The sequence below is a fragment of the Netta rufina genome (genome assembly GCF_964035555.1).
Source record: "Netta rufina genome assembly, chromosome: W".
NCBI lineage: Eukaryota > Metazoa > Chordata > Aves > Anseriformes > Anatidae > Netta > Netta rufina.
This window is the reverse complement of record NC_140139.1, coordinates 735,139-762,469: the sequence shown is the minus strand read 5'-3', so window position 1 is coordinate 762,469 and position 27,331 is coordinate 735,139. Positions and strand designations below refer to the sequence as shown.

The window sequence follows — 27,331 nt, the reverse complement described above, 5'->3', positions numbered from 1 at the left end:
TTTTTTTTCTTATGTTCTCAAGGCTTCGTTTTTCTATCACTGCTCAGTAGTTACACAATAAAAATGCAAGTTTTTTTTTTTTTTCTAACGCTGTGTTTTTAATCAGTTTGCATAGATTTATGCATGCAATTTGTATCTGATGTTCCCTAACAACCTGATGATCAGCTGAAAGTCTTAGGATTGAGTATGATTAAGGTCTCTGTACCTCTGTTGTGATTTTATTCTGCAGTTTTTCATCTCACAGGTGTATTACTCTAAGAAGACTTCTCTTTGTTTTGCTTTACATCTGTCAGATTGTCTCATTTTCCATTAGTTTTTATAAGTTTGTTTACCAGTTAATACTTTAACAGCTCTACCCTGTACAATAATCGATTCTTCTTAAAATGCTACATTTTTTTTATCCTCTAAATTACTTGTTTGATATGAATAGTCTTTAAAATGATATAGGAGACTTGATGGAGTAATAACATGTTCCTGTAGATCTATTACAGTCATTATAGCGCTGGAAAGTGCATTTAGTAGTTCTAAAGCTTTTTCACTTTTAAGCTCCGCCAGAATATGCTAATTTGAAGACTCTGCCACATCCTATGTTGCCTTCTGCAGCAGTGCTTGAATCATTTAAATACATGCTGAGGCATGGCAGAGGATGGAGGGGGTCTTAGTCATGCTCCTGTAGCCATGTCAAAGGCAGTCGTTGCATCTGTAATGAAGATTTTGGGGAGTAGCTGACTATAAAATTTCATGAAGTCTTCTTGTGAAAAAAAGAAATTGCCTATTTTTCACGAAAATAAGCCTTGTACTAGTAAGGTGGTGACACAGAAGACTCTGTGCATGGTGTCCTCTATTCATATTTCCCCTTTCCCAGCTCCATCTTGGGTTGAAACATGACATTGGTGATCTAAACGTACACAGATATCTCACAGTCAGTGCAAACGTACAAATACAAATTAGAGAAGAGAAAGATGGTTTTGTGGGGAACAGGACAGGACAGGTCACTGAAGCAAGCAAGCCTTAAAATCTGTTATTTCCTGCTGCATCTAGTTATTTATTCATTTGGCAGTGGTGAACCATCAGATGAGGAACGGGAAGTCTTGGATTAGAGATCAGTATCTTCTGATCTTTGACCACTGCCTGTTAAACATATTGCAAACAGTGAGGATGCCCTGCTGAATGTCAAATAGCACCTCAGGTTTGTGTACACGTTGACACCAAACACAGAGCTGAAACCTGCGAGTGGTAGAGTTGTGGGAGTCACTGGGGGATGCTGTTTGTACACAGGCGACTGCAGCAGGCTGTGGTGCACCCACTTAGACTATATCCGTGACCTGTTTTACTTTTTAATTCTCTCTTTTTTGATGATCTTATTTTCTTCGGGTCAAGGGCTGTCACACATTAATAATGAAGAGTGTTAACTTAACACCTGGCATGATTAGCATGTTTGGCAAGTAATTAATTCAGAATTTTTATCCATCTGTAGCGTACTACAAATTGTAATTAAATAATTTGGGTGCTGAGATCATGAGTGAGCAAGAAGCTGCTAAGGTGGCAGGAAGGAAATGTGCTAAATGCCTGTTTAAGGGAAAGACGGGGAAAGCCAAGAACTGGAAATAGGCCTGGTCTGTAACTGCCACCTGTGTGTTTCCTGCTCGTTTTGTGTTGTTCTCATTCTGTGGTTTCTTCACACAGGATTGTAGGTCCCTCTTAACAGGGAGATCAGTCAGCCTTTGGGAAAAAAAACCTACTCATTGTAGAAACAAAACGAGGAAAGGCATGTCAGACAGCATACATTTATTATTTACTGCATACTCCAGCTGTTGGGGTGAGTCTCAATACGAATCCATAATCCAGAGGTGCTGAACAGAAATAGTCCAGCCTTCATCATGATGAAGTGTTCTTTTCGTAGGTGCATTAAAAAAGTTGTTGCTGTCCTGCAGGAAGACTTTTCATCATCCTGGCCGAAAGGGACTGCTTGGCTCAGTGTGCACCTATTTGCTGTGTTATCCCCTCTTTGCTCCTAAGCAGCCAGCTGGGATGTCTCAGCGAGAGAGCCGAGGTCTGCAGGGGAAGCAGCAGCACCAGGTGGATTCCTTCTGAAAGCCAAGTTCCCATTTCACCTCGATCTTTTCTGATGGAAAAGAGAAAGGGGAAGCCCTACGGTAAATCCAGAGCGTGTCGGGCACAGTTGCACAGCACAGCCCAGGGTGAATGATAGATCTGTGTTTGGTTTGGGCCTTCGCACCCAAAATTGGCACATCAGCTCGTCAACCCCAAATCCAATGTTAACGGATGCGTAGGCAGTGCCAAGAATTACAAGTATTGGAGGTGGTTTAGCCGTGGGTGTTTTCCAGGCTCCCACACGAACAGCTCAGCGTCCGAAGCCTTGTTCATGCTCTGTCTGCTGAGGCTGTCCTGCAGCCGTAAAGGTTTGCCGTGGCCTCGCCTGCTCCTTGTCCCAGCATGAGCTTCTTTGTGATTAGTCCATGGTGGTTTTGCACGAGGAAGGTTTCCAGGTAGAGCTCAAAGAGGGAAAATTTCATCCTCCGTTACCTACTAACGTTAAGAGTAAGGACTGTCTTTGGTGTACAGTGGGTTCTGCGAAGGGATTGTTTGAGGGATTTCTTTGCTGAGCATCCTGGTCGTGCTTTGCTCTTTGTTTTTGTGGAGCCCACCAAGCACCGAAGCAGCCATTTCACGGGCTGCGTGCGCTGGAGCCCCCGAAATCTTCTGGCAGCGGGGAGACGGATGGATTTTTAACTATGTGATGGTGCTGCAGATAGGAAAATGGTTGCTGTGTCTTTAATGGAAAGCAAAAGGTTATCTTGCCGTGGCCTTTGTGTGCCTGCGCTGATGTGGTGGAGGCAGCAGACAGGCGGTGTGTGCGGAGGGGCCGGCAGCGGGCCGGGATCGATGGGAGCGGTGTGAAGGGAATTAATGCGAGGCAGGCAGGCTGTCTGTCAGCGGGGCTGCGGGGCAGCGCTGGGCACTTGCTGCAGAAATCCGTTTTCAATAAATCCCGTCTAGAAATTAAGTATAGACGCTCGTGTAGCTTCCCGTATTGCTACAGCCCCGCTCATCCAGGTAGGCGCTTGTAGCAAACGGGTGTTCCTTGGAAAGGGGAAATCCTAAATAACGCAGCGGCGTGAAATTAGAGAGAGAAAAATTTCTTTAAACTGCTCCAAATAATAATCCATGTTATCCCCAGAAAACAAAATAAACACGGGAAGTCTATAAGAACAAATACTGCGTCCGTTTTTATTAGTATATTTCTGGTAGATATATATCTCTGTTAGGAAGTTTTATTTAAAGCCAGATTAATTGAGTAAAACTTAATTAAACTTCCATTGATTTAAGTGGGAGTTCTCGTTGAGTAAGGATGCTTTGATGGGGCCCCAAAGACTTGGCTATTTATACATCTGGTTGGTCATTCTACTCGCGCAGGGTTCGACTTAACAGAGCACAAAGAATTAAATGCAGTGGATTTGCACTGCAACGTTTCGCTATATTAAATGAGCGGTTTTATGATGCTGCAGGAAAGAGTTGGGCATTTCTAAATGGTGTAAGTTTCTAATATGAGTGAATCTTGCCTAATTTTCCAGCGTTTCCCAGTATGTCAACTGACGTATTTTTAATACCTTCCATTTTTATGACCTTTTTACTTCTAAAACCTGTTTCTAAGACAATTTTAGTCGTTTTTGGTGAATTATGTAGAAGGCGTTTGTGTCCAAGAAGATGTGTTCCTTCTTACTAGATTTTCTTTGAAAGGAAGCAATAATTTATTGCCTGTTTAATCTTTGCAACTGTTATTTTTCTCCCCTTTTGTTTTCATTGTTTTTTTGGGGAATGTTTACTTAATCAGAACGATTGCGCTTAATATTTTATTTTAATTGCATATAATTGTAATAGACTTCTAACTTTTCATATGCTGAGCTTGGAACCAACTCAAGCAGAAGCACTTCTTCCCTTCCACTGCATTGTCACTAGTCTGGCTAAGCACTCTGGAAGGATGTAGCACATCTAATAGTAAAGTTCAGCCTCTCTTCAGTAACTCAGGGACAGAAAGCAATGAAAGAAGTGATGTAGTAACTCAAAAAATCAAAGGCTTTGAGTTTTGACCCAGCCTAAACTTACCTTTTAGGGACAGCTGGACCCTTGGCTCCTACTGACTGGAGTATTTAAGCACAGAAAATGCACCCTCTGAGATGAAAGCTCATCAGTGGAGGCGTCACACTGCAGTTTTCAAAAGGCATGGCAACTCTGTACCCTTCTCTGTGTGTGGAAGGAAATCAAAGAATTTTAGACTATGGAAGTGATATTTAGGAAGCAGCTGTATGCTTGCCGTGGCTGCGGAGATTACCGGCTCCTCGTGCCAGCTTCTTACTGAAGCTGGTAAGGACCACGCTGGGTGATACCCAGGGGCTGTAGCAGCTGCAGCGAGCATTAAACTCCGTTTTTAAAGGTGTCCCGAGTAAGGTTCATGTGCAATTTGTAATTGCATGTGATCTCTGCGCAGTCCTGCCAGCATGCTTAATGAAGTGCGAGGCTATTGATTGGCAGCGCGTCCCAGCCTGGCTTTACAGTTGTTGTCGCTGCTTTTATGTGTGTCGACATAATGAGAAGGACGGCTGGAAAGTTACTAAAAGGTACTGGTTTCTCTAGAAAGAGGTAATGTCAGAATAAAAGTTGGAACAGGAATTGCTGTTCATCTTCCCAAAGGCAAAGTCATTTCCTGAGACTTCACCTCTTGTTGAAGTTTGGTTGGTGCTGACAAAGGGCCGTGGTCCTTTTTTAAATGGGGACTTAAAGCCTCTGTAGCTGGCAAACCTAACGCCGCAATCAGCAGAGCAGCAATCTCTTCATAGAATAAGATTTTTGATAGTATAGGCTGACAGAAAGGGTGTCGCGGGAGGAAAGCAATCTTATCAGGGCTTCTTGTCAGGCTGCTCTTTGCGCTTTCCTAAAGCTCTTTGGGAAGACTATTTGCGAGGCTGTACTTTTTCACCCCTAGCAAAACGCTTCTTTTGATAATGCCTTGATTGAATCGTGGTAAGGGCTGTAAGGGACTAATTAAAGATTATAGCCAGGCAGCCTACAAAGCAGCGAATTCGAGCTTGAACCACGTGCTGCTGGTACGTGGCACGATTTGGTGTCTGTAACGTAGTTTCCAGCAGCAATTAAGTGCTGCATCACAGCCAAAATGATGTGGAAGGACTCAAACGAGTGAGCGTAGTCTGCAGGTGGTGTGGAAGCAGCCCTGCGGCGAGAGATGAGCATCAAGGGAAGAGGGAAGAGGAGTCCTGCTGGAACTCCTCCCTTATTTGGCGCCGTATCTTGGGTTTTTGGCGAAAGATTTCAGTGCGTCTGTGTGTCTGATATTTTAAATTGTGCTAGAAGATGCTGTAAAAAGAAGAAAATAGGAGAGATTTACCTTGTGGAAAAGGCTTTTAAGGGGTAGGTTTGTGAAAACCGCACAGAGCGCTAAGGGAAGGCAGAACCTGGTTGCCCTTTGCTTTACCTATGTTTCATAGCATTACCTTGAGTCAGAAGGTAATGTTTTTGTTTTTTCCTAATGTGTAAAGTGTGTTATCTGCCCCAATCACTGACTTCTGTGGCTGTTTGCTGTTATTTTTTCAGCTGGAGTAACCACGGAAGCCATTCAAACGGCTACGGCAAGCCCAGATGCGTTGGGAACAGAGGCAAAAGTTCAAGAAGAGGAGCACGATCTGGTTGATGACGACATCACAGCAGGTGAGCACGGCCACGATGAATATATTTTGACATACTAGATACCGTGCAGAAGGGATGCAACGCTTTGTGCAATTTTTCCTTACTTTTCATGAGAAAATGGAGTACATGCTATTAGAAATGCAATGAAGTTATTCAAAAGTAAAAAATGCAGAGCTCTAGGCAAAAGCTAAATACCTGCTTAACTGTAGCTACTGTAGTATTAACATGTTGCTACTGCAAAATGTGCTCTGTATTTCAGTGTATTTGGGGGTTTTTAGTCTGCTTGCGACTGACACGTTTAGCTTGTTCCTGCAGAATAAAGGTTGGTTCTTCACAGTTATCCCTCAAATGATTTACCTTGGTGAAAAATCTGATGCAAGGGTGCTACCACCATAGTCTGCTTCATCGAACGGAGGTTTTCAGCACCAAAGAGTTGTTAGTTTGTCACGCGTGGTTCAGTTCTAGAACTACCAATACAGCTTTTGCCATTGTTGGAGTTCATTATAACCCGGCAGATAGAGTTGCGAGCTGTGATCCCTCAGGGCATATTCCGAAATGACAGACCACACAAAAATATGCATTTAATTATAAGCGGGTTATCTTTTGATTTGGTTTTTCACGCTTATTTATGCGGTGCCATAAGGAAAATATCTGTGTGCTCAATATCAATCTCCTCAGCATCTGAATGACTCCAGCACGTATTTTAGCATAGCATACTGCAGATTATAGAGCACAAAAGCTATCTTTTTTGACTGAGCTTTTTATAGATTTTTGTGAAAGTCTGAAAGAAAACTATTTATTTCTATTGACCAGAAGACAGTTAGTATGACAGATCGAGTTTTGGGTCAAGTCTCTGGTTGAAGGTGACTGAGACAAGATTCCTGCTGGTGGAAGAACAAACTGCTTGGAACAGAGAGTATTAACACGAGCTATTTGTAAAAAGCTAACAGGAAATAGTCAAAGGGGAGGGAGAATGCTGGGGGTGCCTTAAGTGGCTGGGGGAAGGTGCAGGATTCATCCGGAAACAACAGGGAATAGAGGCTGAAAAAAATGGAAATAAAAATATGGGGGGAAAAAAAAAAAAGAAAAAATAGAAATTAATGAATAGGCTCCAGGTAGGCTGGAACACAGATCTTCCCAGGACATCCATTACATCAGTGTTTCTTTCAGAAACGTAGCAGGAAAGAGAATGGAAGCAGGATGGAGTAACTTCCAAGTGATGTGCATTTTCTTTCTACGCTTTAGACTCTTTAAGTTCTGAGCTTTTCAGAAAGCTGTCTACTGTGTTGCTTGAATCTGGAGCTAGTAACCGTTTCTTTACAGAGAAAATACTATTGTTAAAAGGAATCGAGCTTTAAAAGCTATATCCCAAGATGAAATTTTAGTCAACAATTGAATACAACTGTTAGTGTTTGAAGAATATTTAAAAAAAAAAAAAAAAGTTATAATTCAGATAATTTAAGCTTCACCTAGTTATCTTAAAATATGATGCAGCTTCTTTCTGTAGTGGTCCTCTTAAGGCTAATATTTATTGATTTGACTGCACAGAGTAATACTAGTGTGCAGTGGTCAACAGGATTTTTTTTTCAGTTCGAACTGGGATTTACCAAATGCCTTCGTTTGCCCAAAATCATTTTTTAAAAGGCTCATTTTCACATCAGTACTTATATATTATACTGATATATTCTGATAATTCTAGCAGCTGCGGTGGTGTGCATGCAGAAAGTTATATAGCAAATAAAAGCTGGGTTTTATACTGATAACGTTTGTCAGCTTGAAAGTTTAATCTTTCAAATCTTTTCCTTCAATATTTCTAAATCTATTTTCTTGTGTAACGATTAGTACTTTTAGCAATAATTATCCGCTAACTTGTGAAATCAGAAGCAAGAAATATTGCTGGATTAAGCCATATTCTGAAGTGAAAATGGCTCTCGAATCAGCAACAATATTTGTCTGTATTATCTTAATGATTCAGCAATGAATCACTGTGATTTTTTGATTTATCTTTTATCTGAACGCACCATCACTGCTGTTGAAATGCAGCAGTACATGCAGTGTATTTGCAGAAATTTCCAGCGTTTTCCCATATTTCTAGTAACACTTATTTTACCCCCAAAATCTAGATATTCTGACGTTCGTGGCATCTAACTACTTTAAGTATTTTTAATTTCTAGGTGAAGCATTATTTTTCGCTATAGAGTATGACAATTTTTTAATTTGAAGGCGTCCACTGTAATGAAAGAAAAATATTTCACCTGCTTTTTTTTTTTTTTTTTTTTTTTTTTGCTGTTGTTGTTTTTTCTTATTGTTACTTTTATTGCTGTATTGAGTTTCTGGGCCGCTCTGGTGGTTTCTCTGCCTTCTCTCCCCTCCTGTTGGACTGGACGTGGAAGCAGCAGCGCCAGGTGCCACCGCCCAGTGCTTCCCTCCCCTCAGCAGCCAGGCTTCCACTGCAAATTTGGTGTGAAGTGGAGGTGCACAACAAATGCAACCATCTGCCATCCCCAGCAAACAAGCCAGTGGCCCACTGTTCAGCACAATGAGGGTGCCAAAAGAGTCAGTCTCCGGATAAAGTTCCTGCTGGGCTGCTTTTAAGTAGGTTAGACCAAACCTGAGCACCTTCTACAAACCCTGTCACATACGTTTTTGCATCTCCAAAGCCCACCACAGAGAGATCAAAGAAGCTTTTAATTTGTGTTTAATAACTCACTGGAAACCCATCCACCATATCCTGCGCTGACTATTGTGTAAAACACCAGAAAAATTAGATTTTATCAGCTAAAACAAACCTCGTCCCTTTCAGATGCTAATTAAGAAAATAGAGAAAACACACACGCATCTCCCTCATTTGATCTTTTCTGTTACAAATAAAATGCGCGGATAGGAGTTAGTTAACATGTGGGTGCTAATTTTTAATGGAGTTTTTGTGTGTACGAACAGGAATTTTGAAGCACCTTGAGAAACGTGCTTGATGGATAATTGCAGAAAAAGTTAATCAAGAATCTAGTTCCCTCCGGTTTGTCATTAGATGCCTACAAGAAAGCATGAAACTGTAGGTAAAATACTTTTTAAAAGAGCACTTTATTTAATTGTAGGGAAGGTAGCTCGTGGAGAAGCACAGGGTTTTTCAGCAGAGCTGCACATCTTTGAAAAGACGTGGGCATCTGCCACTGAAGCAGATGTCACCAGTAAACGCCACTGGGAAATCTGTTCCCTGCGAGGGGGCTACGGGCTGGACATCTGTCGGAATGGCAGATGTCAGAGCTGGGGCAGCGCTGCATCTGCTCCCTGAGTGCTAGCCCAGGAGAACTGCTCCGTTCGGGCTTTCGGGGCTGGTTCCTCGTTGCTGGAAGAAGTGTGTGGCAGGGTATTTAGAAAGATAACTTCATTGAATTGGGAATACTTCTTGGTGTCTGTCTTTATCTGATGCACAACTTTACGCTAAGCATCACACAGTGTAACTAACTAGCATCAGTCCTTGTGCATCTTATTTTTTTTGTGAAATCGGGAAGCATTCAGCATCACCGTGTGCATTATACATCAGCACTTCGTAAAAATCAATCTGGGGCTCGTCTGAAATCTTTTGTCTGTTCCAGTGGCAGATGTCTTCTTCCAGCTCTGTGCAGTCTCCCTTTGTGCTGTCGTTACTTCGGAAAACGTTATTAACTTGGGGAAAGTTAGCTCTCAGTGTCTTAGTCAAACATTTATACCTTCATTGTGTTCTGACTGCTCATCTTCTCTCAGTGGTGGTAGGAAGAAATCCTTCAACTTGATGCTTTCGCTAATTTAAGTAAAGTTTTAGGAGAGATTGTTACAGTCAAAAGAAAAAAATATTTAGAATAATCTGTTCAGATGTAGAAGTGGGGTTTTAAGGAGGCAGAGGTCACAAAAGCAAGCATTGTGCTGACACCCAGCGATGAGCAGGTCAGGCTCAGGCTTCCCTTGATCCACCTGGAGAAGTTTCAGCCTGGTTGCATGTGTGGAGCATTACAGTGCTGGCAAGGTTTAGCTGTCTTGGGGCAAGTTAGCTATAATCGTGGACCAGATGCTTCAAGAAGCTGTTTTGGTGTTAAGGTGTGTAGTGTCCATCGCTCCTAGCAGCGTTTACCCGTGTAAATGAACCACATGTCTGTGGAGGACTGCTCCTGGGAGTGCAGCCTTCAGGACCCTAGGAGTCAGGAATTTCCCCATGGGCATTACTGTCCAAGAAGCTTGTGCTGGTTACTATATGAGTCATTTATTTGATGACCAAGATACTGTTAAATAGAGTATGCTACTGCTTGAACGTTTCCTTTAGTCGTGGAAGCCACTGTTCTGGCTGGGATTTGGAAAGCCTGGTGTTGTTTTAATTTAAGTTCACTGGGCTGTGTATCCTGATGTCACTGCCTACAGGTCTGTGCAACAAGTACGTTGGTTTTGGTCTGTAATCCTGTAAGCTAACTGCAGAATTTTTGTGTGAGAGGTCATGTGAGAGAGAGGTCATGAAGACCTCCAGGGATGGGGACTCAGCCAGTTCCCTGGGCAGCCTGTGCAATATCTCACAACCCTTCCAGTAAAGAAATTTCTCCTAATACCCAGCATAAACCTCCCCTGGTGCAACTCAAGGCCATTTCCCTTTGTCTTATCACTTGGTGCTTGGGAGAAGGGCCCGATCCCCGCCTTGCTACAGCCTCCTTTAAGGTAACTGTACAGTACAGTAAGGTCTCCCCGAGCCTTCTCTCCAAACTGAACAAGCCCAGCTCCCTCAGCTGCTCCTCCTAGGACTTGTTCTCCAGACCCTTCACCACCTTCGTTGCCCTTCCAGAGGCCCCCACGTCATCACTTTAAAACGCACTTGCTTTGTGTACTGCTGGTGTGATTTTAATGCTGTATCGCCTCCTCTGACCTATTTTCCTCCTCGAAATAACAGGGTTTGTCTCAGCTCTAAGTAATAATGGTGGAGTTTAAAACAAAATGACAAAAAAAAAAAAAAGAGAAAATAATTCTCTCAGCTATCACAGAAGTAGCTACAGGCATCCAGTAGCACAGCAACCTACCCGCTGGGCAGAGTGCTGGCCAGCAAACATCACCTGTAAGTCCACCTGGTGTGCCAGGGTGGGATCCCACACGTCCCCACAAATCCCCCCTCCTTCACCTTCCTGCCCCAGGACGGCTTTGTCTGCTCACCTGGATGGGGTAAGTGCCCGTTGCCTCTCCCTTGCCCATCTTTCTTGCACGTGGATGCCCTGGCTCTCTCCCCAAAAAACCCTCCAGGCCCCTCTCATTTCTCCGTGCTCGCTCCTCTCCACCAGCCGTGCACGAGTGGCAGCGCTTTTAGGAGCTTTTAAGTTCAGAAGACCCGTTCCTGCTGGTGCTGTCTGATCTCCTTTTATTCCAAACAAAACGATTTTTCATGAAGGTGGAGACCTGAAACCTATAGCAGGTTTTTTGGAACGTTTTTATAGTTGCTGTTCTTAAAGCATTTTTACGCGCTTCTTCTGGACAGATAATTGTTCAAACTAGTAATTCAAAATCTATGTAGCATATGAAAAACCTGACAAATTTTAAAAAACAAACAAAGCCTAAATGTCGTAACAAGCACTTGTTGTATTGGAAATGGTTTGTTTTCACGTTGCAGCTCCCCAAATTGGAGCTATCTGAAATTGTTCAGAAATAAAGCGTAATGTAAGCCATGCTGAATTTTGCTGAGATCACTGTTTCAGTAGTACTTTGTACATGCAAAAGCTTTAATTTCACCTGCTTAAGCAAGAGAGAAAAAGAGTGGAGTTCCTACTTTTCGTTCTTTTACCAATCTGTGCACTTGGATAAATAAATAGATGATCTAAGATTCAATAGGCCAATTGCAGCATATAATAGCTATTCAGAGGCAATTAAACTGCCTTTTTTCATGCCGGCATGCGAGCGTGCCCTTTCCCAACCTTCAACTTGATTTGTGGTGATTCAAAATTAACTTAAAAGTCTTGTTTGCTGACAGCTTAAAGCTTAATTGACTGAAAGCCAAATAGAGCGCGTTGCACGCTCAGCCCTCGCGCGCGCTGCCAGGCAGCAGTCGGGGCCGTGCACGCAGGCTCGGGGCTGCTGGGGGCTGCTGGGGGGCTGCTGGTCGTCCTGCCCTGCTGTGCAGGCAGGAATGGGAAGAGGAGAACGATGCCTTCCTGCTCGCACTGATGGCAACACATCCAAAGGTGAATTCTGTGGTTCCGGTGGGACCTGCACCAGTGTGATTGAGTATTGCTCTGACTGCTCTGCTGACAAACGCAACGAATAAGGAGTAAAATGGGCATCACCCATAGGGGCAGAGGTGGATCTAAAAGGTGGCTGGGTGCCTTTAGTATCGTAGCAAGAACCACCTGGTGGGCAGGGGGTGTACAGCCCCGATACAGCCCCGAAAAGCGCGTCCCCAGCCCGTCCGTGTCATCTTGTGGGCAGAACGCACAGCGAATTGCAGCCCCTATCCCAGCCCTAACCCTCTTATGCTGCCAAAAGCCTTCCATTCCCTTCATATTTATGTATCTATAATAGTTTCTGTAGAGAAAAGGCTTGTTTTAGTTTGGGAGTGGTGATGCCCACCACGACTCGTTGTTCCTCTACCGTGCTTACCGGGGCAGGTTTGCTGCCCTCGCAGCCGAACATCGTCCCCCCCATGGGGACTGATGCCAAGCATCACAGGAGGGGCCTCCAAAAATGAACACAATGGTGTTTTTTTGTGGTTCAGAGTGATCGGCAAGTATGTATTCGATACATCTTCGGGATGTATTAAATCATTTCAAATTAAATAATGTCCTTAAGCACTGGGAGGGTGTTTTGATCTGTCAAAATCAGAAAGATCTTAAAAGCAAAGTACCTGAAATTGCCAGAGGTGATATAAGTGCATCAGGAAAACATAATGGCTTACGTGCTTTCTCCTGTAAATTCTGAAAGTTCTGTTCACATGAAAGTCAAATTTTAGTGCGTGAAAGATAAAGAACATGGATTCTGATATTGCTCTATTTCTTATTGATTTCTTGGCAAATCATGGCTATCTAATTTTTTCTGCCTTCCTATTGATTTCCAATGGGAACAACATCTTTTTCATAAAGCCTCAGGAAAAGTTGCCATTCAGTTCCAAAATGGCCATGATGTAAAATAGTTTTATGCTCCTTTCAATAAAATCATCATCGCGCTTCAGCACGTGAAGCCCGGATCTCTATCGGCTTTATTGAAGCTTTACCTATGGCCAGGCTGATCTGAAACTCAGGAATGGATTTCCTTAATTGACTCTCATTAACAGCTTATTGAAATCTTTTTTTTTTTTTTTTTTTTTTTTTGGGGGGGGGGGGTAATTTCCACCAGACCGATGGGCTCGTACAAAACGTGCTGTTCTGCATAAGGGCAGTGCTTTGTGCAGCCACCCCTCAGTCCCTTGCAGTTCAGCAGGATTCTCTTCTGTGCTCTGCCCTTCCTTTTCTCGCTGAATATTTCACCGTGCTGCAGCTGCAGGAGCACAAAATGGGTGAGGATGCCTCTCCTCGCACGGCTAAGAGCAGAGGAAAAGAGTCAAAGACAAAATGGATTCTCTGCTCTTCAGAGGGGGGAGTACAGGACACGGCTCGCTCAGTGTCAGCAGCTCTTATTGAAAGCACAGAGTTCAAGCATCAAAACTTTCCTTCTTACTAGCGACATTAAAGTCATCCTGATCAAAATCTTGAGAAGGTATCGCGGGCATTTAACTGCTTTTATTTCTGACTCGTTTATTTAGATAGCAGCACAGAGGGATACGGATTTCTGGAAAGCGCAGCACAAATCTGCATTTAAAACTGGAAGTAATGAGGTCAGGGTCCAATTAATACTTCATAACTTACATTGGTGGGTTTCGGCTGTGAGATGAAACAACCCAGCGTTGCTCTGGTAAATTTATTCCCGAGTTATTAAATACTTCAGGCTATGTGGCGTTCAGTGGAATTAAATTAGTTGGAGATAATGATTGTTTGTTGAGCTTGTTGCTGAAAACACATGCACGCCGAAGAGTTGGGCTAATTGGTTTCCCTGCTTTTTGAAAGGAAATAAAACATCTTCAGCATGCAGCTCCCAAAGCATTGATGAGAAAAGGAAAGGTAAATGCTGAGAGATAATAGCTTAACTCGATGCCTGTATAGCCAAAAAACGCAATTTTGAATTGTTTTCTTTGCTGTCAGATGGTAAGTTTATTAAATGGTTTTTGGTTTTGTGAGTCCAGGCAGAAAGGGCCTGACTACAGCAACTCCAGTAGTTGCTGTTAAACTGGGAACAAACTGATTTAATTTCCTATAGACTTGCTTTAAAGTGATAACCGGCACTCCAGTCAATGTTTCCTACAGCAAAAAAAGAAGTTGCAGAGGGACTAAATATAACTGCATAGCTGTATGAAAGTAATTAATAAATATCGTGTATCACTAACCTTAATGTGAATGCACGAAGCACGCTGGCACTTGGGCGATGCTGTTCGACTTTTCCAAGGTATGAAACATTTTGGGTAAATTCAAAGGGTATGAGTAAATAGAAAAATGACCATCTTGCACCATCTTGCACGTTTTCCTTTTGGTTTCTTGCAAGATAAGGTCGAGTAAATTAAACGCTCATCTGTGCAATTTGTCGGGCAGGCTTTGGGCGTGCAATAGGCTTACCCGCCACGGGTAGTGGTGTAAGAGTTGGGTTTTTTGGCGACGCTGGTGTTTGCAGGTGTGCTGGACAAGGGAGAGCATTGTTCAGGTGCGCTGTAAGCACCCCCAAGTGCTAATGAGCAGACGGCACCGCGCTGGTGCTTAGCGGACACCGAACAAATTCAGGCGTTGAGCTTTTTAGGAAGAATGAATGATGGCTAATGATTATTTAATGACAGATCTCTGGACTGAAAGGCACTTAGCACTCAAAGTGTACTGCAAAGCCTATTTCTCAAAGCTTCCGACAGGTTTATTTGGTCTCACCTTGAGTAGAGCAGTGCTGTATTGATTTCATTGGGGTGGATTTAAACACACTATTGGCTTAAAATAGCACCACCTATGCAGAAGAAAATCAGTGCCTTAACCCTTACGGCTGCCAGCAGCTGCTGGGGAGTGTTTGGGTTGTAGGCTAACAGATTCCTGGCAGGTTTGCTTATCCTAAATGCTGTCATTTTTAATTAACATATACACTGCAAATTTTCAACATTTGTTATCCATACAGGCCGTGTGGATAAAGCCCAGGGATTGACAAGGGGGTTCTGACCCCACGATACCTGACCAGAGGTGGGCAGTGGAGTCGGAGCCCTGGGATTTTTCATCAGACCTTAAATGAAAGATTTGAAAAAAAGTCATTTTTAATTCAAATTTCATAAACCTTTTTTTCTTTTGGGTGGCTGCAAGTCTCTTCTTAAAAATAAAGAAAAATTCTATGCTTACCTAATCAGTGTTATGTACTATGAGAGGTTTTATCATTCTGTTCTCCTTCTTTCTCGGGTGCTGCAGCTGGCTAGCTGCATCAAACCATGTTACTGGCACCACAAAGGGAATATGTTATCAAAAAGCAAACCTGAGAAATGTCCTGGCTTTAATAATACAAAGCTATGCGACTTTACCAATATTCAATTATTAAGCTTGTCTGTTGGAAGATGCCCCCTGAAGTATTAGAAAAATGAAGTTTAAACACTCCCGGTTTTTAGGGTAGTGACAATGCCCCCTTATTTCAAATACTTTCCTGCAGACGTGAGAAGAAAATGCCAGGACAGGCGTTATCAGCTAAATCAGCACAGCCTGCCAGTGGGGGGGAAACCTTTTGGGGAGGGGAATCTTGAAAAAGGAAAAAGTGATTCCGGAGCAATTCAAGAGCTTTCTGAGCAAGCTACTGTGGGAATCCACGTTTGGTTCCCCATCGCATGTATTTCCTGGAATAGCCCTGCTGAAGTGTTGGGAAGACAGCGCAATGACGATTAGCAAAGCGCTCAATAACCCTGGGAGACAAGCACCTGGAGGCAGCAATCACAGCCAGCCTCATTACCTTGCCTGAACTGGCACGGATCGACTGCCACGGTGGCAGTCACGTTGCAGATACCTGTAATTGTAAGGCAGGGGAACAAAGGGGAGTCCCGCAAGGTGAGGGTTTTATCCGCACTCGGGTACGTTCCTTAAATACCTTGAGGATCGTGGAATGGCTTCGGGTGGCAAGAGGTAAGGGGCACGGCGTTAGGAAGGTGAAAAATCATGTAAAAATACTGCTAATAAATACGGATTATTGTAGCTCTTGAAGGCTCTTCTGTAATGGTCTGTTACGGAGCAGCTCTCCGCAGCTCCCGTGCAGACAGCGGGACCGGCACAGCACCCGCTGGCACCCAGCTCCCGCAGATCCGCCCTCGGCCCTCATTCAGACCCATTGATCCCCATTCCGCTTAGACCCGAGGAACTTAATTTGTCTTCTAATCCTTTTATTGTAAGCCAGGATAAAATTAATTTCACCCAGCAACTGTGCAAAGCCAATTAGCGTGATCTTCGGAGTTATTTGGTAAAGTGCTCCAAACTGCTAAATTTCCCCTGACCTCGTGGCTGCACTCTCTGACTGCTTTTTCCATGAGGCAATCAATAGCTCGCTGCCTCTTCAACAATTTAAACTTTGAAAACGCCTTACCTGGATTTTAAACCCTTTAGCAAGACGTTTTGTGCTCTCTCCCTCTGAGCAGGTGGGGAGGTTTAAGCCTCAAAACCCAGCACGTTTTGAAACGTTGAACGTGGTCGTTTCACCTGGAGGAGACCCGGAGAAGCAAACCCACGCTAGGTTTCTCTATTTTTGCTGTTTTTACAACCAAAATGTCGAGCGTTTTTGTCCTCTCGCCAGCGTAGCCTCTGTTTTCCACACAGAGCTATTTGGGGTTATTAATTTTCTCCCTGTGATAGGGTGATCAACCGTCCTGTCAAGAAAATGGATCTCCGTGTCACCCGTTAGCATGATTAAATGGAGGCACGTCGCGGGGAGAAAATACCAAATTTTCATGAGACAAATGAAAGTGTAGAAAGGACTACTTTTACAGACATTATTTCATTTGAAAATCTCCCCAATGGCTGTCAGTTTATTTGTAGGAAATCATTGCAATTAATTGTACGCTTCCGCTAGTCATTCAGGGAAAAAAAAAGTAAAAAATATTTGTGGGATTTTCCTTTTATTTTAAATTTCCTTTGGAGGTTTCGGGGAGGGATGGTGTTGGGAGGGGACTGTGTTGGTTTTTTGTTTGTTGGTTTGGCTTTGGTTTTAGGGTTTTTTTGTTGTTGTTTTGAGGTAGCAAATGCTACCCTGCAGCAGCGAGCAGGGTGAAGAGCATCCTATGCCAATGAAACACTTGAGGACTGTTTCACAGCTAATTTTGGCTCATATTTGTTGTTGGCTTAGCAGAGTTACCTCACAGGAGATGCCCCCACCTTCATGGTTTGAAGAGGACGCGGGGAAGCTGCGTCAAAGCAGGCCCAGCATTTGCAGGATGCCGCAGGGATGTCCCGAAGGGTTAACGTCCTCCTGCCACGACCCAAGGCGAGGGCAGGGGAGTGCCCCCGTGGTTTAATTTCCTCCTGGAAGCAGCACATGTGCTCGTTCTTCCCTTCTTCCCCTCCTCGGAGCCGTGGCCGTGGCGGCAGCGCCGGGGTCAGCGCCGTGCCTATTGATCAGCATCCCGCGGTCCTGCTCCAGCATCTGCTCCGCTGCCCGCGCCGCCGCAGCACGGCCCCGCAGAAATCCATAACCGGAGCTGTGCTCATCCAAGCAGGGCCAGAAACTAAATGAAACGGTCTGAAACCATCTCGGATCAGGAGCTCGCACCGAGTCGTCTTGCTGCGAGGCGTCACGGCGGGCACCCGGGCATCGCTGGGGGCACCGCGTCCGCAGGTGGCCGCCCGGAGAGGTGGCTGCCGAACAATTAGAACTGTTACACCTCGCGCTTTGTCTCCTGCGGCCCCTTTTCATCCTCCTTCCTCTGAAGGCAGTTGCTATTGATTATTTTTTTTCCTTTTTCCCCCCTCTCCCTCCCATTGTTAAGCTTTCCGTTGTTTCCCAGCTCCCCTTTGGCTGGCACGTTGCTGCCGCGGTGCCTGAACGGGGATGCCCTTCCCGTGCTGCTTCCCAAATGTGGCCAGTTCTTCTCGTACGTCGTGTGTCGTGTCCTACCCAGCCGTGTGAACGTGGTTTGCACAGGCAGACACACTAATTCGCCCTTCGTTAATCTACAAGCCCGCCAAGTCGCGCTCAGTGCCGGGCGCTGCCTTCTGACTCCTCAGCAAAGATTGAACAGCCGAGCGCTGTAAGCAGGATTAAGACTTCATTATTTTCGGAGCGTATATGGTGAGGCATTTCTGGGATAGCGTGAATTAGTAATCAGCTGAAAGGGAACTCCACTTGTCAGACGAAAGGAATAATGTACTGCAATCCAGCGCATTGCTCCCAAGATTTTGTTTCTTTATTCAGAAAAAAAAAAACAAACCTTCATCTAGCTATTCTAATACAGCCCTGACATTTTTAATTTCACTAACAATGTAGAATGTATAGTTTTAAATAGTATACGTTTTATGAGGTTTTTCCACCATTTAGGAGAAAGAACATTCATTAAAATACAAAACGCAACATTCAGTGTACAAAAATACTACTTCAGTTTAATGGCATATACTGGTACATTAAAATCCAGTAAGCATTGGAATATGATGGTGTACCCTAGCACAAAAAGGATGCTTTTTTGTAATAGAAGTGTATTTAAAAAATCCATCCCATAAAGCAAATAAAAAGATTGCCAGTCTCCAAAATTCAGCGTTAACAAGAAGCAAACCACATAGCACCTCTCACAAAGGCAGGTAGGCACAGAATTCCCTGTGTTTCGTTTCGTTTTGTTCTCCAGAGGAACAAATAAAGCTCTCTGAAATGTTTTTGTTGTTCTTTTTTCAGTGAGATGTTGGCGGTTTTTGAAGGGTGGCTGGCTTTGAGGCTGGCCATTGCAAACGCTGGCGTTTAAGCTTCTACGATGTAGGTTTTGGGAAGTAAAATGGCATCATCTCTACAGGCTGCAAAGCCTGGGGAGGGAAGTAGCAGTCCTGAAGGCGTGCTCTAAGTTAAATGGAAACCTCTTTTCTTTTCTCTGGGAAGCACGATGTTGGGAGTGTGAAGAGCAGCCCCGCTATTTATTTTCCTCATCCTTGCTGCCTTTCATTTTAGGTTGCCTGTCCGGTCTCCCGCAGACGAAGAAAATCTCGACCTCTTACGAAGAGCGCAGGAAGCAAGCTACTGCCATCGTCCTGCTGGGGGTGATCGGGGCGGAATTTGGAGCTGAAATTGAGCCCCCCAAACTCCTGACTCGGCCACGTAGCTCTAGTCAAATTCCCGAGGGATTTGGTTTAACCAGCGGCGGATCAAATTATTCCCTGGCGAGGCATACGTGTGAGTATCCTGGGTGCGCTTTTCCCTTCTTCTGGTGTTTTGAGGAGAGGGTGGCTCGTTATAACTTAATCATATGTTTCAGTACAAACCAAGTCATTAAAAATCCCCTTTCAGAGGACAAAATAGAGTAGAAATTTTGAACACACAAATAAGCAGAGTCACAATAAGAGGTGGCTAAGAAATGGGTGCGGGTACAGGGAGCAGAGGTGTGCTGGAGGGGGCAGCGAGTGCATTCCCTCTTCTGCTGGTTGATCCTCGTGGTCAGCACTCGGTAGCTCCTGCTCCTAGTGGAGTTGTTCCTTCTGGAACTGAGCGCTGGCTCACACACCACACGTACTTTTGGGAAGTGGATCAACAGGCATCAATGGGAAAACAAAAACAGCCTTGGTGAGGCCAAAAAAAAAAAAAAGGAGAGGGGAGGGGGGCAAGATGTCTGGTTTAAAAGTCAGAAACTGATGAATTTAATGGAAAATGCTATATAAAATGTTACCTTCTGGTCCTGTGTGAAATGTGGTCCTGCAGTGCTACTGTAATTATCCTCGCAACAAGCGGTAAGCATGATCTTATGCTATTAGGTGGTTACATATCCGTGTGTTGGCTATTTCGTGTTAGCATCACAAAATCTAATGGCAGCAGCTGCAGCTTCGGTGCCCTGGATTCCTGCAAGTATTTTGGCGAGGTTCCCGAGTCTGCTGGTGTGTTTTTGTTGTATGTGGAGCCTGGCAAAAGTCCCTTCTGTTATCTCTGTGAGATCTCACTGCAGCACTACGGGCTCATTGTCAGTATTGCTTGAAGAAAAGTCAGCTGTGTGCTTAGCTATGAAATAATCCCAGGGCAGAGGATTCCTCCTCCTGCCCTGGTGCAGTCCTCACCTGATGCCCAAGTGAAAAACACAAATTATAGAAAATGAGCGTGTTGTCTGAGCTCAGAGCTATTCAAACTTCTTTCTCCCAGTGTTTTTGTTTATCTATTTGCTTGCTAGTTTTGTCACATTAGGCTTAGCAGCGCTGTAAGCTCCAGCTTTGAACTCCTATTAATCATCATCTCAGAAACCCTGCACGACTGGCTGGCTGACTGGTAGGCTGAAATTCAGTCTTTAACGCAGGTGAAGCTTGACAGGCTAAAATACTGTAAATTTAGATCCAGGCCATGAAGTAATATCTGAAATGGATGGAAAGGCAGAAGAAGATCAGAACATTGTTGCCTGTGACGGTTTGGATTGTGAAAGGCGAGCACTCTATTGTTTGCTACGGAGACCCCCTTCACATCCAAGCCAAGTACTCCAGGCTGAGGGTATCACTCACATCTTCCCTGTAGGAGAATTCTTTGCACAAGAGAGTTGTTGCAACCCCGAAGAAGTAAAGATTAATTTGAGGAAAAAATACAGGACATGATGGGCTATACTTCTGGCTGATGATAGCGTTGGCCATGAACTTGGTGATCTCCATCCCATTTTACATGCAATCCTTACTATTATAGTGCTCGAGGAGCTTCAACTGGAAAATTCGTGAGGTCTCCTGTGGGCCTGACTCCCAGCCCGCCTGCACAAGGGCCTCTCAGAAGGGGACGCAGGAGGCAAAGGCTTAAGGAAAAGGGAGGTGTCGCTTATCAGATAATGCTGTTCTCAGGATGGGTTTTATTTTTAAGCATACTGCTTAAAAATCTTTTCTAGTCCTTACTCCGTGTATGTAACAGTGCAGAAGGAATTATAACACTGAGCGGTTGTTCAAAAATTAAACGTTTATTGGAACAAATAAAAGCAAAGCTGCACGCATGCACTAGGACTTGCAGTTATTCGTTGATTTGCCTTATTATGACTTTAAGGCACCACCGGTTCAGACGATTCCCCTCCTCTGCTGTGGGCTGACTTCATTAAGATGTGGTCATCTTTCAGTCTGCTTCGTTATCGTATACTGAAACCGAGCGGGCCAGCTGAAGCTATGAGAGAAATGGCACGTGGCCTAAAAGCACCCTAATTTCTATTTCTAAAGAACTTACCAAAATGAATTACTTCTTCATTTACACCGATAACGCGTGCGTGTTTTTTGCAGCCTAAGTTGCAGACGTTGTGATTTCCTCTATTTCGGAAAATAGTAATTGTGACGATGCCTTTTTGAGGGAGCGGAATTCTGAAATCCATACAGTGACCTTGCCTGACATCCCGCATTAATCTCTGCTGACCTTACAAGTAGTTCATGAGATATTTAATTATAAAATGCCACCCAAAGAATTTCTCATTACAGATGCACCGCGTTGCACTTAAACTGCAGCTAATGCTGTGTTTATAAAGTTAATGGGCTGATAAATCTGAATGACTCCTCTGTCCTGAATATGAAAATCCTTGATTCTGCGGTTAATGCGGTGTATTTTTCAAAGCATCTGCCGTCAGTGTAGTTATTAATGATAAGCATTTTGCCCTTTAACTCAGTCAGTGTCATATGTGACAGCACGTTCACGGCGTTGAGTTATTTATATTGTTTTTTGCAGGCTGTGTGTTCACGCTGCCTTCCTTCCAAAGCGAATTTTCGGGTTTCTGTGCTATAATCCACGGCAGTCTCTCCAGTTTTACTAATTTCCTTAATCCGGAGCCAGCCAGCAGTTAGGTTCCTAGCTCAGCCTCGTGAAACCATTTTTTATTTTTTAATTATCTTCTCCCCAGTTCCTGGCAGCTGACTTTCCGCCTGTTAGGCGGGAGAAGCAAGTGGAAATTCTCGATGGAAATAGAAATACGCGTCTCTATAATTGTACAGGGCCACGCTATCTGTTGTAAGGGTGGTTTTTTGTTGTAGGGCCGTGTTGGTAAAACTTTACATGTTTGAGCAGAAACCTTTACGCCGTTTAGCTGTGTCTCTGGAAGCTTTCAGCCAAACAATGAAGCCATTAGCCTAGCGTGAAGAAAAGATTTTTATTTTTCAAGTAAGTGCAGTTTTGCTTCCCACTGCGAGGCAGATACAAGAATGACTGGAGTTCTGAATATAAAATCCTGCGGTGTGATGCAGTTTTAAAATGCTTAATACGTTCCTACCACAAATCCTGGGGGTACTTCTCCCTCGCTGTGTGAGAACTTCAGTCCCGGAGCAGTTCTCTCCTCGGCCTGGAGCGTGCAGAGGACACATACGTTGCCTCCAAAGCTCTGTTGTACAGAGTTTTGCTGATACGTTTGCAAGCGAGGAATTTTGCATTCTGCTGGAGGCTGTGCAGCCCTCGGTAGTAATCAGAAATCCTCTGCCCACACCTCTGTGCTTCGCTGTGGGGGCTTCATCCCCGCCAGCCCGTCCCTCCTCATCTCATGCCTCTCAACTCTCCGCACGCTGCTTGAATGGAAAGAGCTAGAGATTTACTGCATAAAAACTACAAAATGGGAAAGATTTTGTGCCCTATCAAGGAAGCAAATAGCAGTTTTCTTCTTCGGCAGGCTAGCTGGTGGTGCCACCGCTTCTTCAGATGGCCAGGTAATTCCCCCTGTAAGCTCGTCTTCTCGGTTCTCTGAAGCATTCAGGTGTTGGACCTGAAGGTTGGTGTTAGTTATGTTTAATTAGACAGAATTTGATTGGAAAATGCCTTCTAAAATGACTTCATCGCTTACAAGAAGAGTAAAAGCCTTAAGTTTAGTTCGAAGAACCACGTGGCAACTGGTACAGGAGCTCTGTAACTCCGCGTTGCAGGGCAGGGGGTTGAAATCCCTGGGGTGTCACGGTGTCCTGCTGGGCATCTCCTCGTGCCCCTGGGGGGGACGTGGCTCCCAGCAGACCCACGGTGAGGCCACGTCGCTCCCCAGCGGCTCTTTGCCTGTCGCAGAGCGGGCGGCAGCAATTAGGGCAGACAAGCGGCCGCTCAGGATCGTCCCTTGCAGCAGCAATAAATCAGCTGAGCACCTGAACAGCAGCCTTTCAGGGCAAATTAACCAAAGTGGCTCAGTGACTTAATTTAAGAACAAACCGAACAACAACAAGAGAAAGCCCACAACGTGGTGATTAAAGCAAATCACTGATTTTTTTGCTCGTCGTGAGCGATTGCTACCAGCGCGTGCCATGTTGCTGGCTGTGTTTTTATGTCATTTATTCAGGAGGATGCTCAGGTCTGCACGATCCCGTGGTTGGTGGCACTGTGCTGATCCTTTTGGATCTGTGTTTCAATCAACACGCTCTGAAATTCATTACAGATCCAAGGTGTGCTGTGGTTTGCTTTTGTTTTCCCTCAGGTTGTTGTGATTAGATCAGTGGCTCGAGCAAAATTTTGTCCCTGAAGGGAAAAAAAAAAAATGGAAAAATGGTGGTTTATAAAAATCTATACCTTAGCCTTAGAGATAATATTTAGAAAAAACAGTCAATCCGTATGGCAGAAAACAGTCAATCTTTGTGGCAGATATTATGCCCTCATTTAAATCTGTTGGTGTTTCTTTGTTATTGACTTGAACAACAAAATCCAATCTGAAAAATTAAATTTCCCTTTTTACCCAAATCCTGTAAGGGACGAATGATCCGAATTCAGTATTTTTAATCAGAGGTTTCTTTTTGCATGCGTAAAGGATGCAGAAAGCCCCTGGCTGCAGCCCCCGTCTCGCGGGGGGAGCCCCAAAGCATTGCAGTTCTGGTTTTGCTGTGTTTCGTGTGGCTGATACCTGCTTTTAAATTGTGGTTACGTTCAGAGATGGTCTTTGGCACAGCAGATTTGTACTGAAATACTGCAGTGGGCTTTCCCAACCAGCAAACAATAACATGCACGTTCGGTTATGTTATCTCCACGCAGTTTTACCAAGTTAAAATCTGTGTGCTTTGTACATCAGGTGGGAAAACCAAAGTCACACGAGCCTTTTGCTGTTCAGTGTCTGTATTAAGTAGTGCCCGCATGTTGTCAATCAATAGTGTGAATGCTTAAAAAGAGCACTTCAAAATAACTTTATGAACTGTTGCTTAATAAGCTGTGACGAGTCAATAAATCAGCCTGTGCTTGCCCTTGTAATGAGTGAGATGAAGGGAAACTCAGAAACTAATTTAATTCATCATACAAATTAACATTATTCCTTCATTAGGCTTGCAGATGCCAAGCCAAGCATCCTTGCTTTAAAAGCAGAGGAGAATTTGGAGTTTCAGCCTCTCACAGAGCTGTGTCCCAGAGTGATCCCAAGCCCAGCAGGTCTGGGGGCATCCCACCGTCAGCATCCCACCTTACAACACCCACAGGTATAACACATCGCTGCAGGTAGGGTGTGTGCATATAGAGGGCACCGGTGGTGCAGTTGGGGTCCCCAACTCGTACAGGCTGTGGCATGGATGTCACTTACTTCACTGGCATCGTGCATCTTCCACCGGTGTGTTCAGATTGAAATAAATAGCATTTATTTCTAACGGTGTTATGCAGTCAACAGGAATGAAAATAACAAGTTTCGCGCACGGTTATCAGCCAAGTCATGGTGGCTTTCTCCTTCCTGCTAGATTATAAACAAATGTTGGATTAAAACGATAGTTCACTCTTTCTAGAGCACCGAAATATAATTTCGTAGTTAGAGGAAGAAAGCATTTAAGCCAGCATAGTTGGGTTCTCTCCATAAATTGAAACAAGTCTGATCTAAAACTCATTTACTGTCTTGGAACAGAATTGATCTTGCTTTCACATTTGATTCCCCCACTGCAGATTTTGAGAGGAAGAAAAATGGCATTGTTAGGTCAGTTTAACTAGGCCATAGTTAGACAGAAAGGACCGGGAAACCGGCTATTACAAACATTTTTCTTCTTTTTGCCTTTGTCTTCCTTCCTAAGGATTTATGTAAAATCCTGGAGGGTTTTAATACAACTTCGGGGCAGTGTTCGTGTGGCCCCACTTACACGAATTCCTCGCGGTCTGTTCACGTGCTGTAAAAGGCAGCACAGAGCAGCCTGTTTAATAGAAATGCTGTGAATTTTTCTACTCCTAGAAATGGTGGTTCTGACCTATTAAACCTCGAATTTTTCAGAATTTACATAGATAATTAAAGCAGAAGAAATATTCCCATTACGATTCAATAATATTTCTGATGTTTTTAGGTCTTCAGAGTGAATGATACTTACTTTCGGATCAGATAAATGACTGAGGAACAAAAAAAAAACACATAATTTTTTCTTTTATTGTAGGGAAAAAGATCTTAACTGTCCAATAAAGCACCAAGGTGTATACGTGCTGCAGAAACAGCATTCAGCAAGGAAACATTTAATTCTCAAAATCCTGAGAGGTGGTTATAAATTTCCAGGCAAATTTTGCTTCCTCTGGATCGCTGACCAAGGGCAGGAGGCCGGCTTGGGCATATTATATTTTAAATTATATTATATTATATTTTAAAGGCCCATTTTTGCTAATTCCAAGTTTTGCTCTATTATCAGATAACGTGAGCCTCAACCAACGATTCGAATTGTCTGGCACAAGACGCAAGGATTGCCCTTCTGTAGTTGTCTTTCAAAACCGTGTGAGCTCCTGAGCAGATATGATAGAGGGGGCTGTACCTGAGCCCTCGGAAGAGCGAAGCCCAAAGTATGACAAGTGTGAGCTGGCCAGCGAGCCACGGGAGTGTTAATTGTTTCCTTTCCCTCTGAAAGGGCTCGGGCTGAGCGAGCTGGGAGCTATTGATTTACTGTACAGTAAATGTCCTATTGTTCTCTGCCTGTCAGCCTGGCAGGTGGGTGCAGCTTGGGCCTTAACTGCAAAATTTGACTTCGTCGGGAATATTGAGGATTAATTTTGAGCCCTTGCACGGCGCCTGAACCAGCACGGGGCGAGCAGTGAGCCGCAGGAAAGCAGTCCTCGTGCGAGCGGGAGCTGCAGATAGAAATCTCGCAGGTATCTTGTCTCATCTCCGGTACAAAATGGCTGCAGCACCAGGCAGGCTTTTTTAAACTCTCTCTCTTCTACGTGGGCATCCTCTCGGCAGCATGGTGTAAAATGAGAGCTGTGCCCAGCATAGCTGCGCATCTGCAGATGGGAATTGGTGCAGGGTTGTAGTGGCATCGTTCGGTCTGACCTGTAAGAGTTGGGGATGGTTTCTCTCCAGTCTCTTTGTTTTTCTCCTTTCATACAGCAGCAATACAAATGGAATTGTAAATTATTTTTTTTCCTCTGAATAAAATGCAGTCCGCATTATTGACATGCACGGGAGCTGCCTAGCTTCTTAATAAGCTGTAAACCATGCTTGTGAAAAGAGATTTTAAAAAAACAACACCTACATCTTCACGTCAGTTCTGAAATTGCCGAGAAGCTGGGGCCATTGCACCTGTTGCAAGGACAGAACATAAATGATTTGAAGAGATCGTCAGGAAAAAGAAAGTCTCTTCTAGCATAAATTCAGTCGAGAAAATGAAATGCATCAGAATTACATTTAAGGCAAAAAAAGATGCTGGAAATGAGCTCTGTAAAAATTAGGAAATTTGATGCTAAATGTGATCAAAACCTTTTTTTAAAAAAAAAAAGTTTTTATAATTTTAACTTCAGAAATAATCTTCAAATGGTGCAACTAGCTATATTTTAATTTAGGCCAGAAAACATTCTCTGCTTTACACCTGTCCGAAAGATGGCACAAGCTACGCGATAGAAGTTCCCTGCTCTAGGAGTAGGAAGGGACCGAGGGATATGGATGTTTAACCCAGGTACCCAAACTTGTTTCTTTCTTTCTGCTGGCATTTCACACAGGTGTATGTCAAACCAAGGAGAAAACCTCATCCAGAAAAGGTGACAATTTCTTAATTTCTTGTAGAAAAACTGTGCCCACCGAGAGGGGAAGAGAAGGAAGACTGAAGAATTAGTTAGAGCCATGATTCTTCACTTTCATTTTTTTTTTTATGTAAAATCAGAAAAGATTCAAAACAGGTTAAGCCATATTTTCGGAGTCCATCATTTTTATTTAGTTGGAACTAGATCTTGTGGCAGATTATGAGAATGGGAATCAGAGTTATCAGTGTCTTGTTCGTGCCTGTGCTATTGATTTTCCTGAGCAAATTATTTAATTTTTTTTAAATCTATCTGCAAAATGAGGATAACAATGCTGACGGATGTAATATGTTTAAAGCTCTTGAGATCCAGCAAGGAAAGGCATGTTAGAAATTCAAACGGGTGCGTGCATTCAGAACGACCGGGTAGGCTTCAGCATTCAGGTCACGTTCCCATTAACAAAAATGGCATAGGTAGGTAAGACTCGACCCTTTATTTTTGTGTTCGGGTAAATGGAAAAGTGGGCAGACTCCGAAGG

At 43.8% G+C, this 27,331-nt stretch overlaps 1 protein-coding gene across 3 annotated transcripts in view; it reads left to right on the top strand.

The window, feature by feature from the left end:
• WDR7 (WD repeat domain 7) overlaps positions 1-27,331 on the top strand; it is a 97,539-nt gene that overhangs the window by 31,165 nt on the left and 39,043 nt on the right. For all 3 annotated transcript variants that reach the window (XM_084304407.1, XM_084304408.1, XM_084304406.1), the window contains 2 exons: positions 5,632-5,745; positions 18,898-19,119. In XM_084304407.1, coding sequence (XP_084160533.1) covers positions 5,632-5,745; positions 18,898-19,119 — 336 coding nt within the window. The remainder of the gene's footprint in view (positions 1-5,631; positions 5,746-18,897; positions 19,120-27,331) is intronic.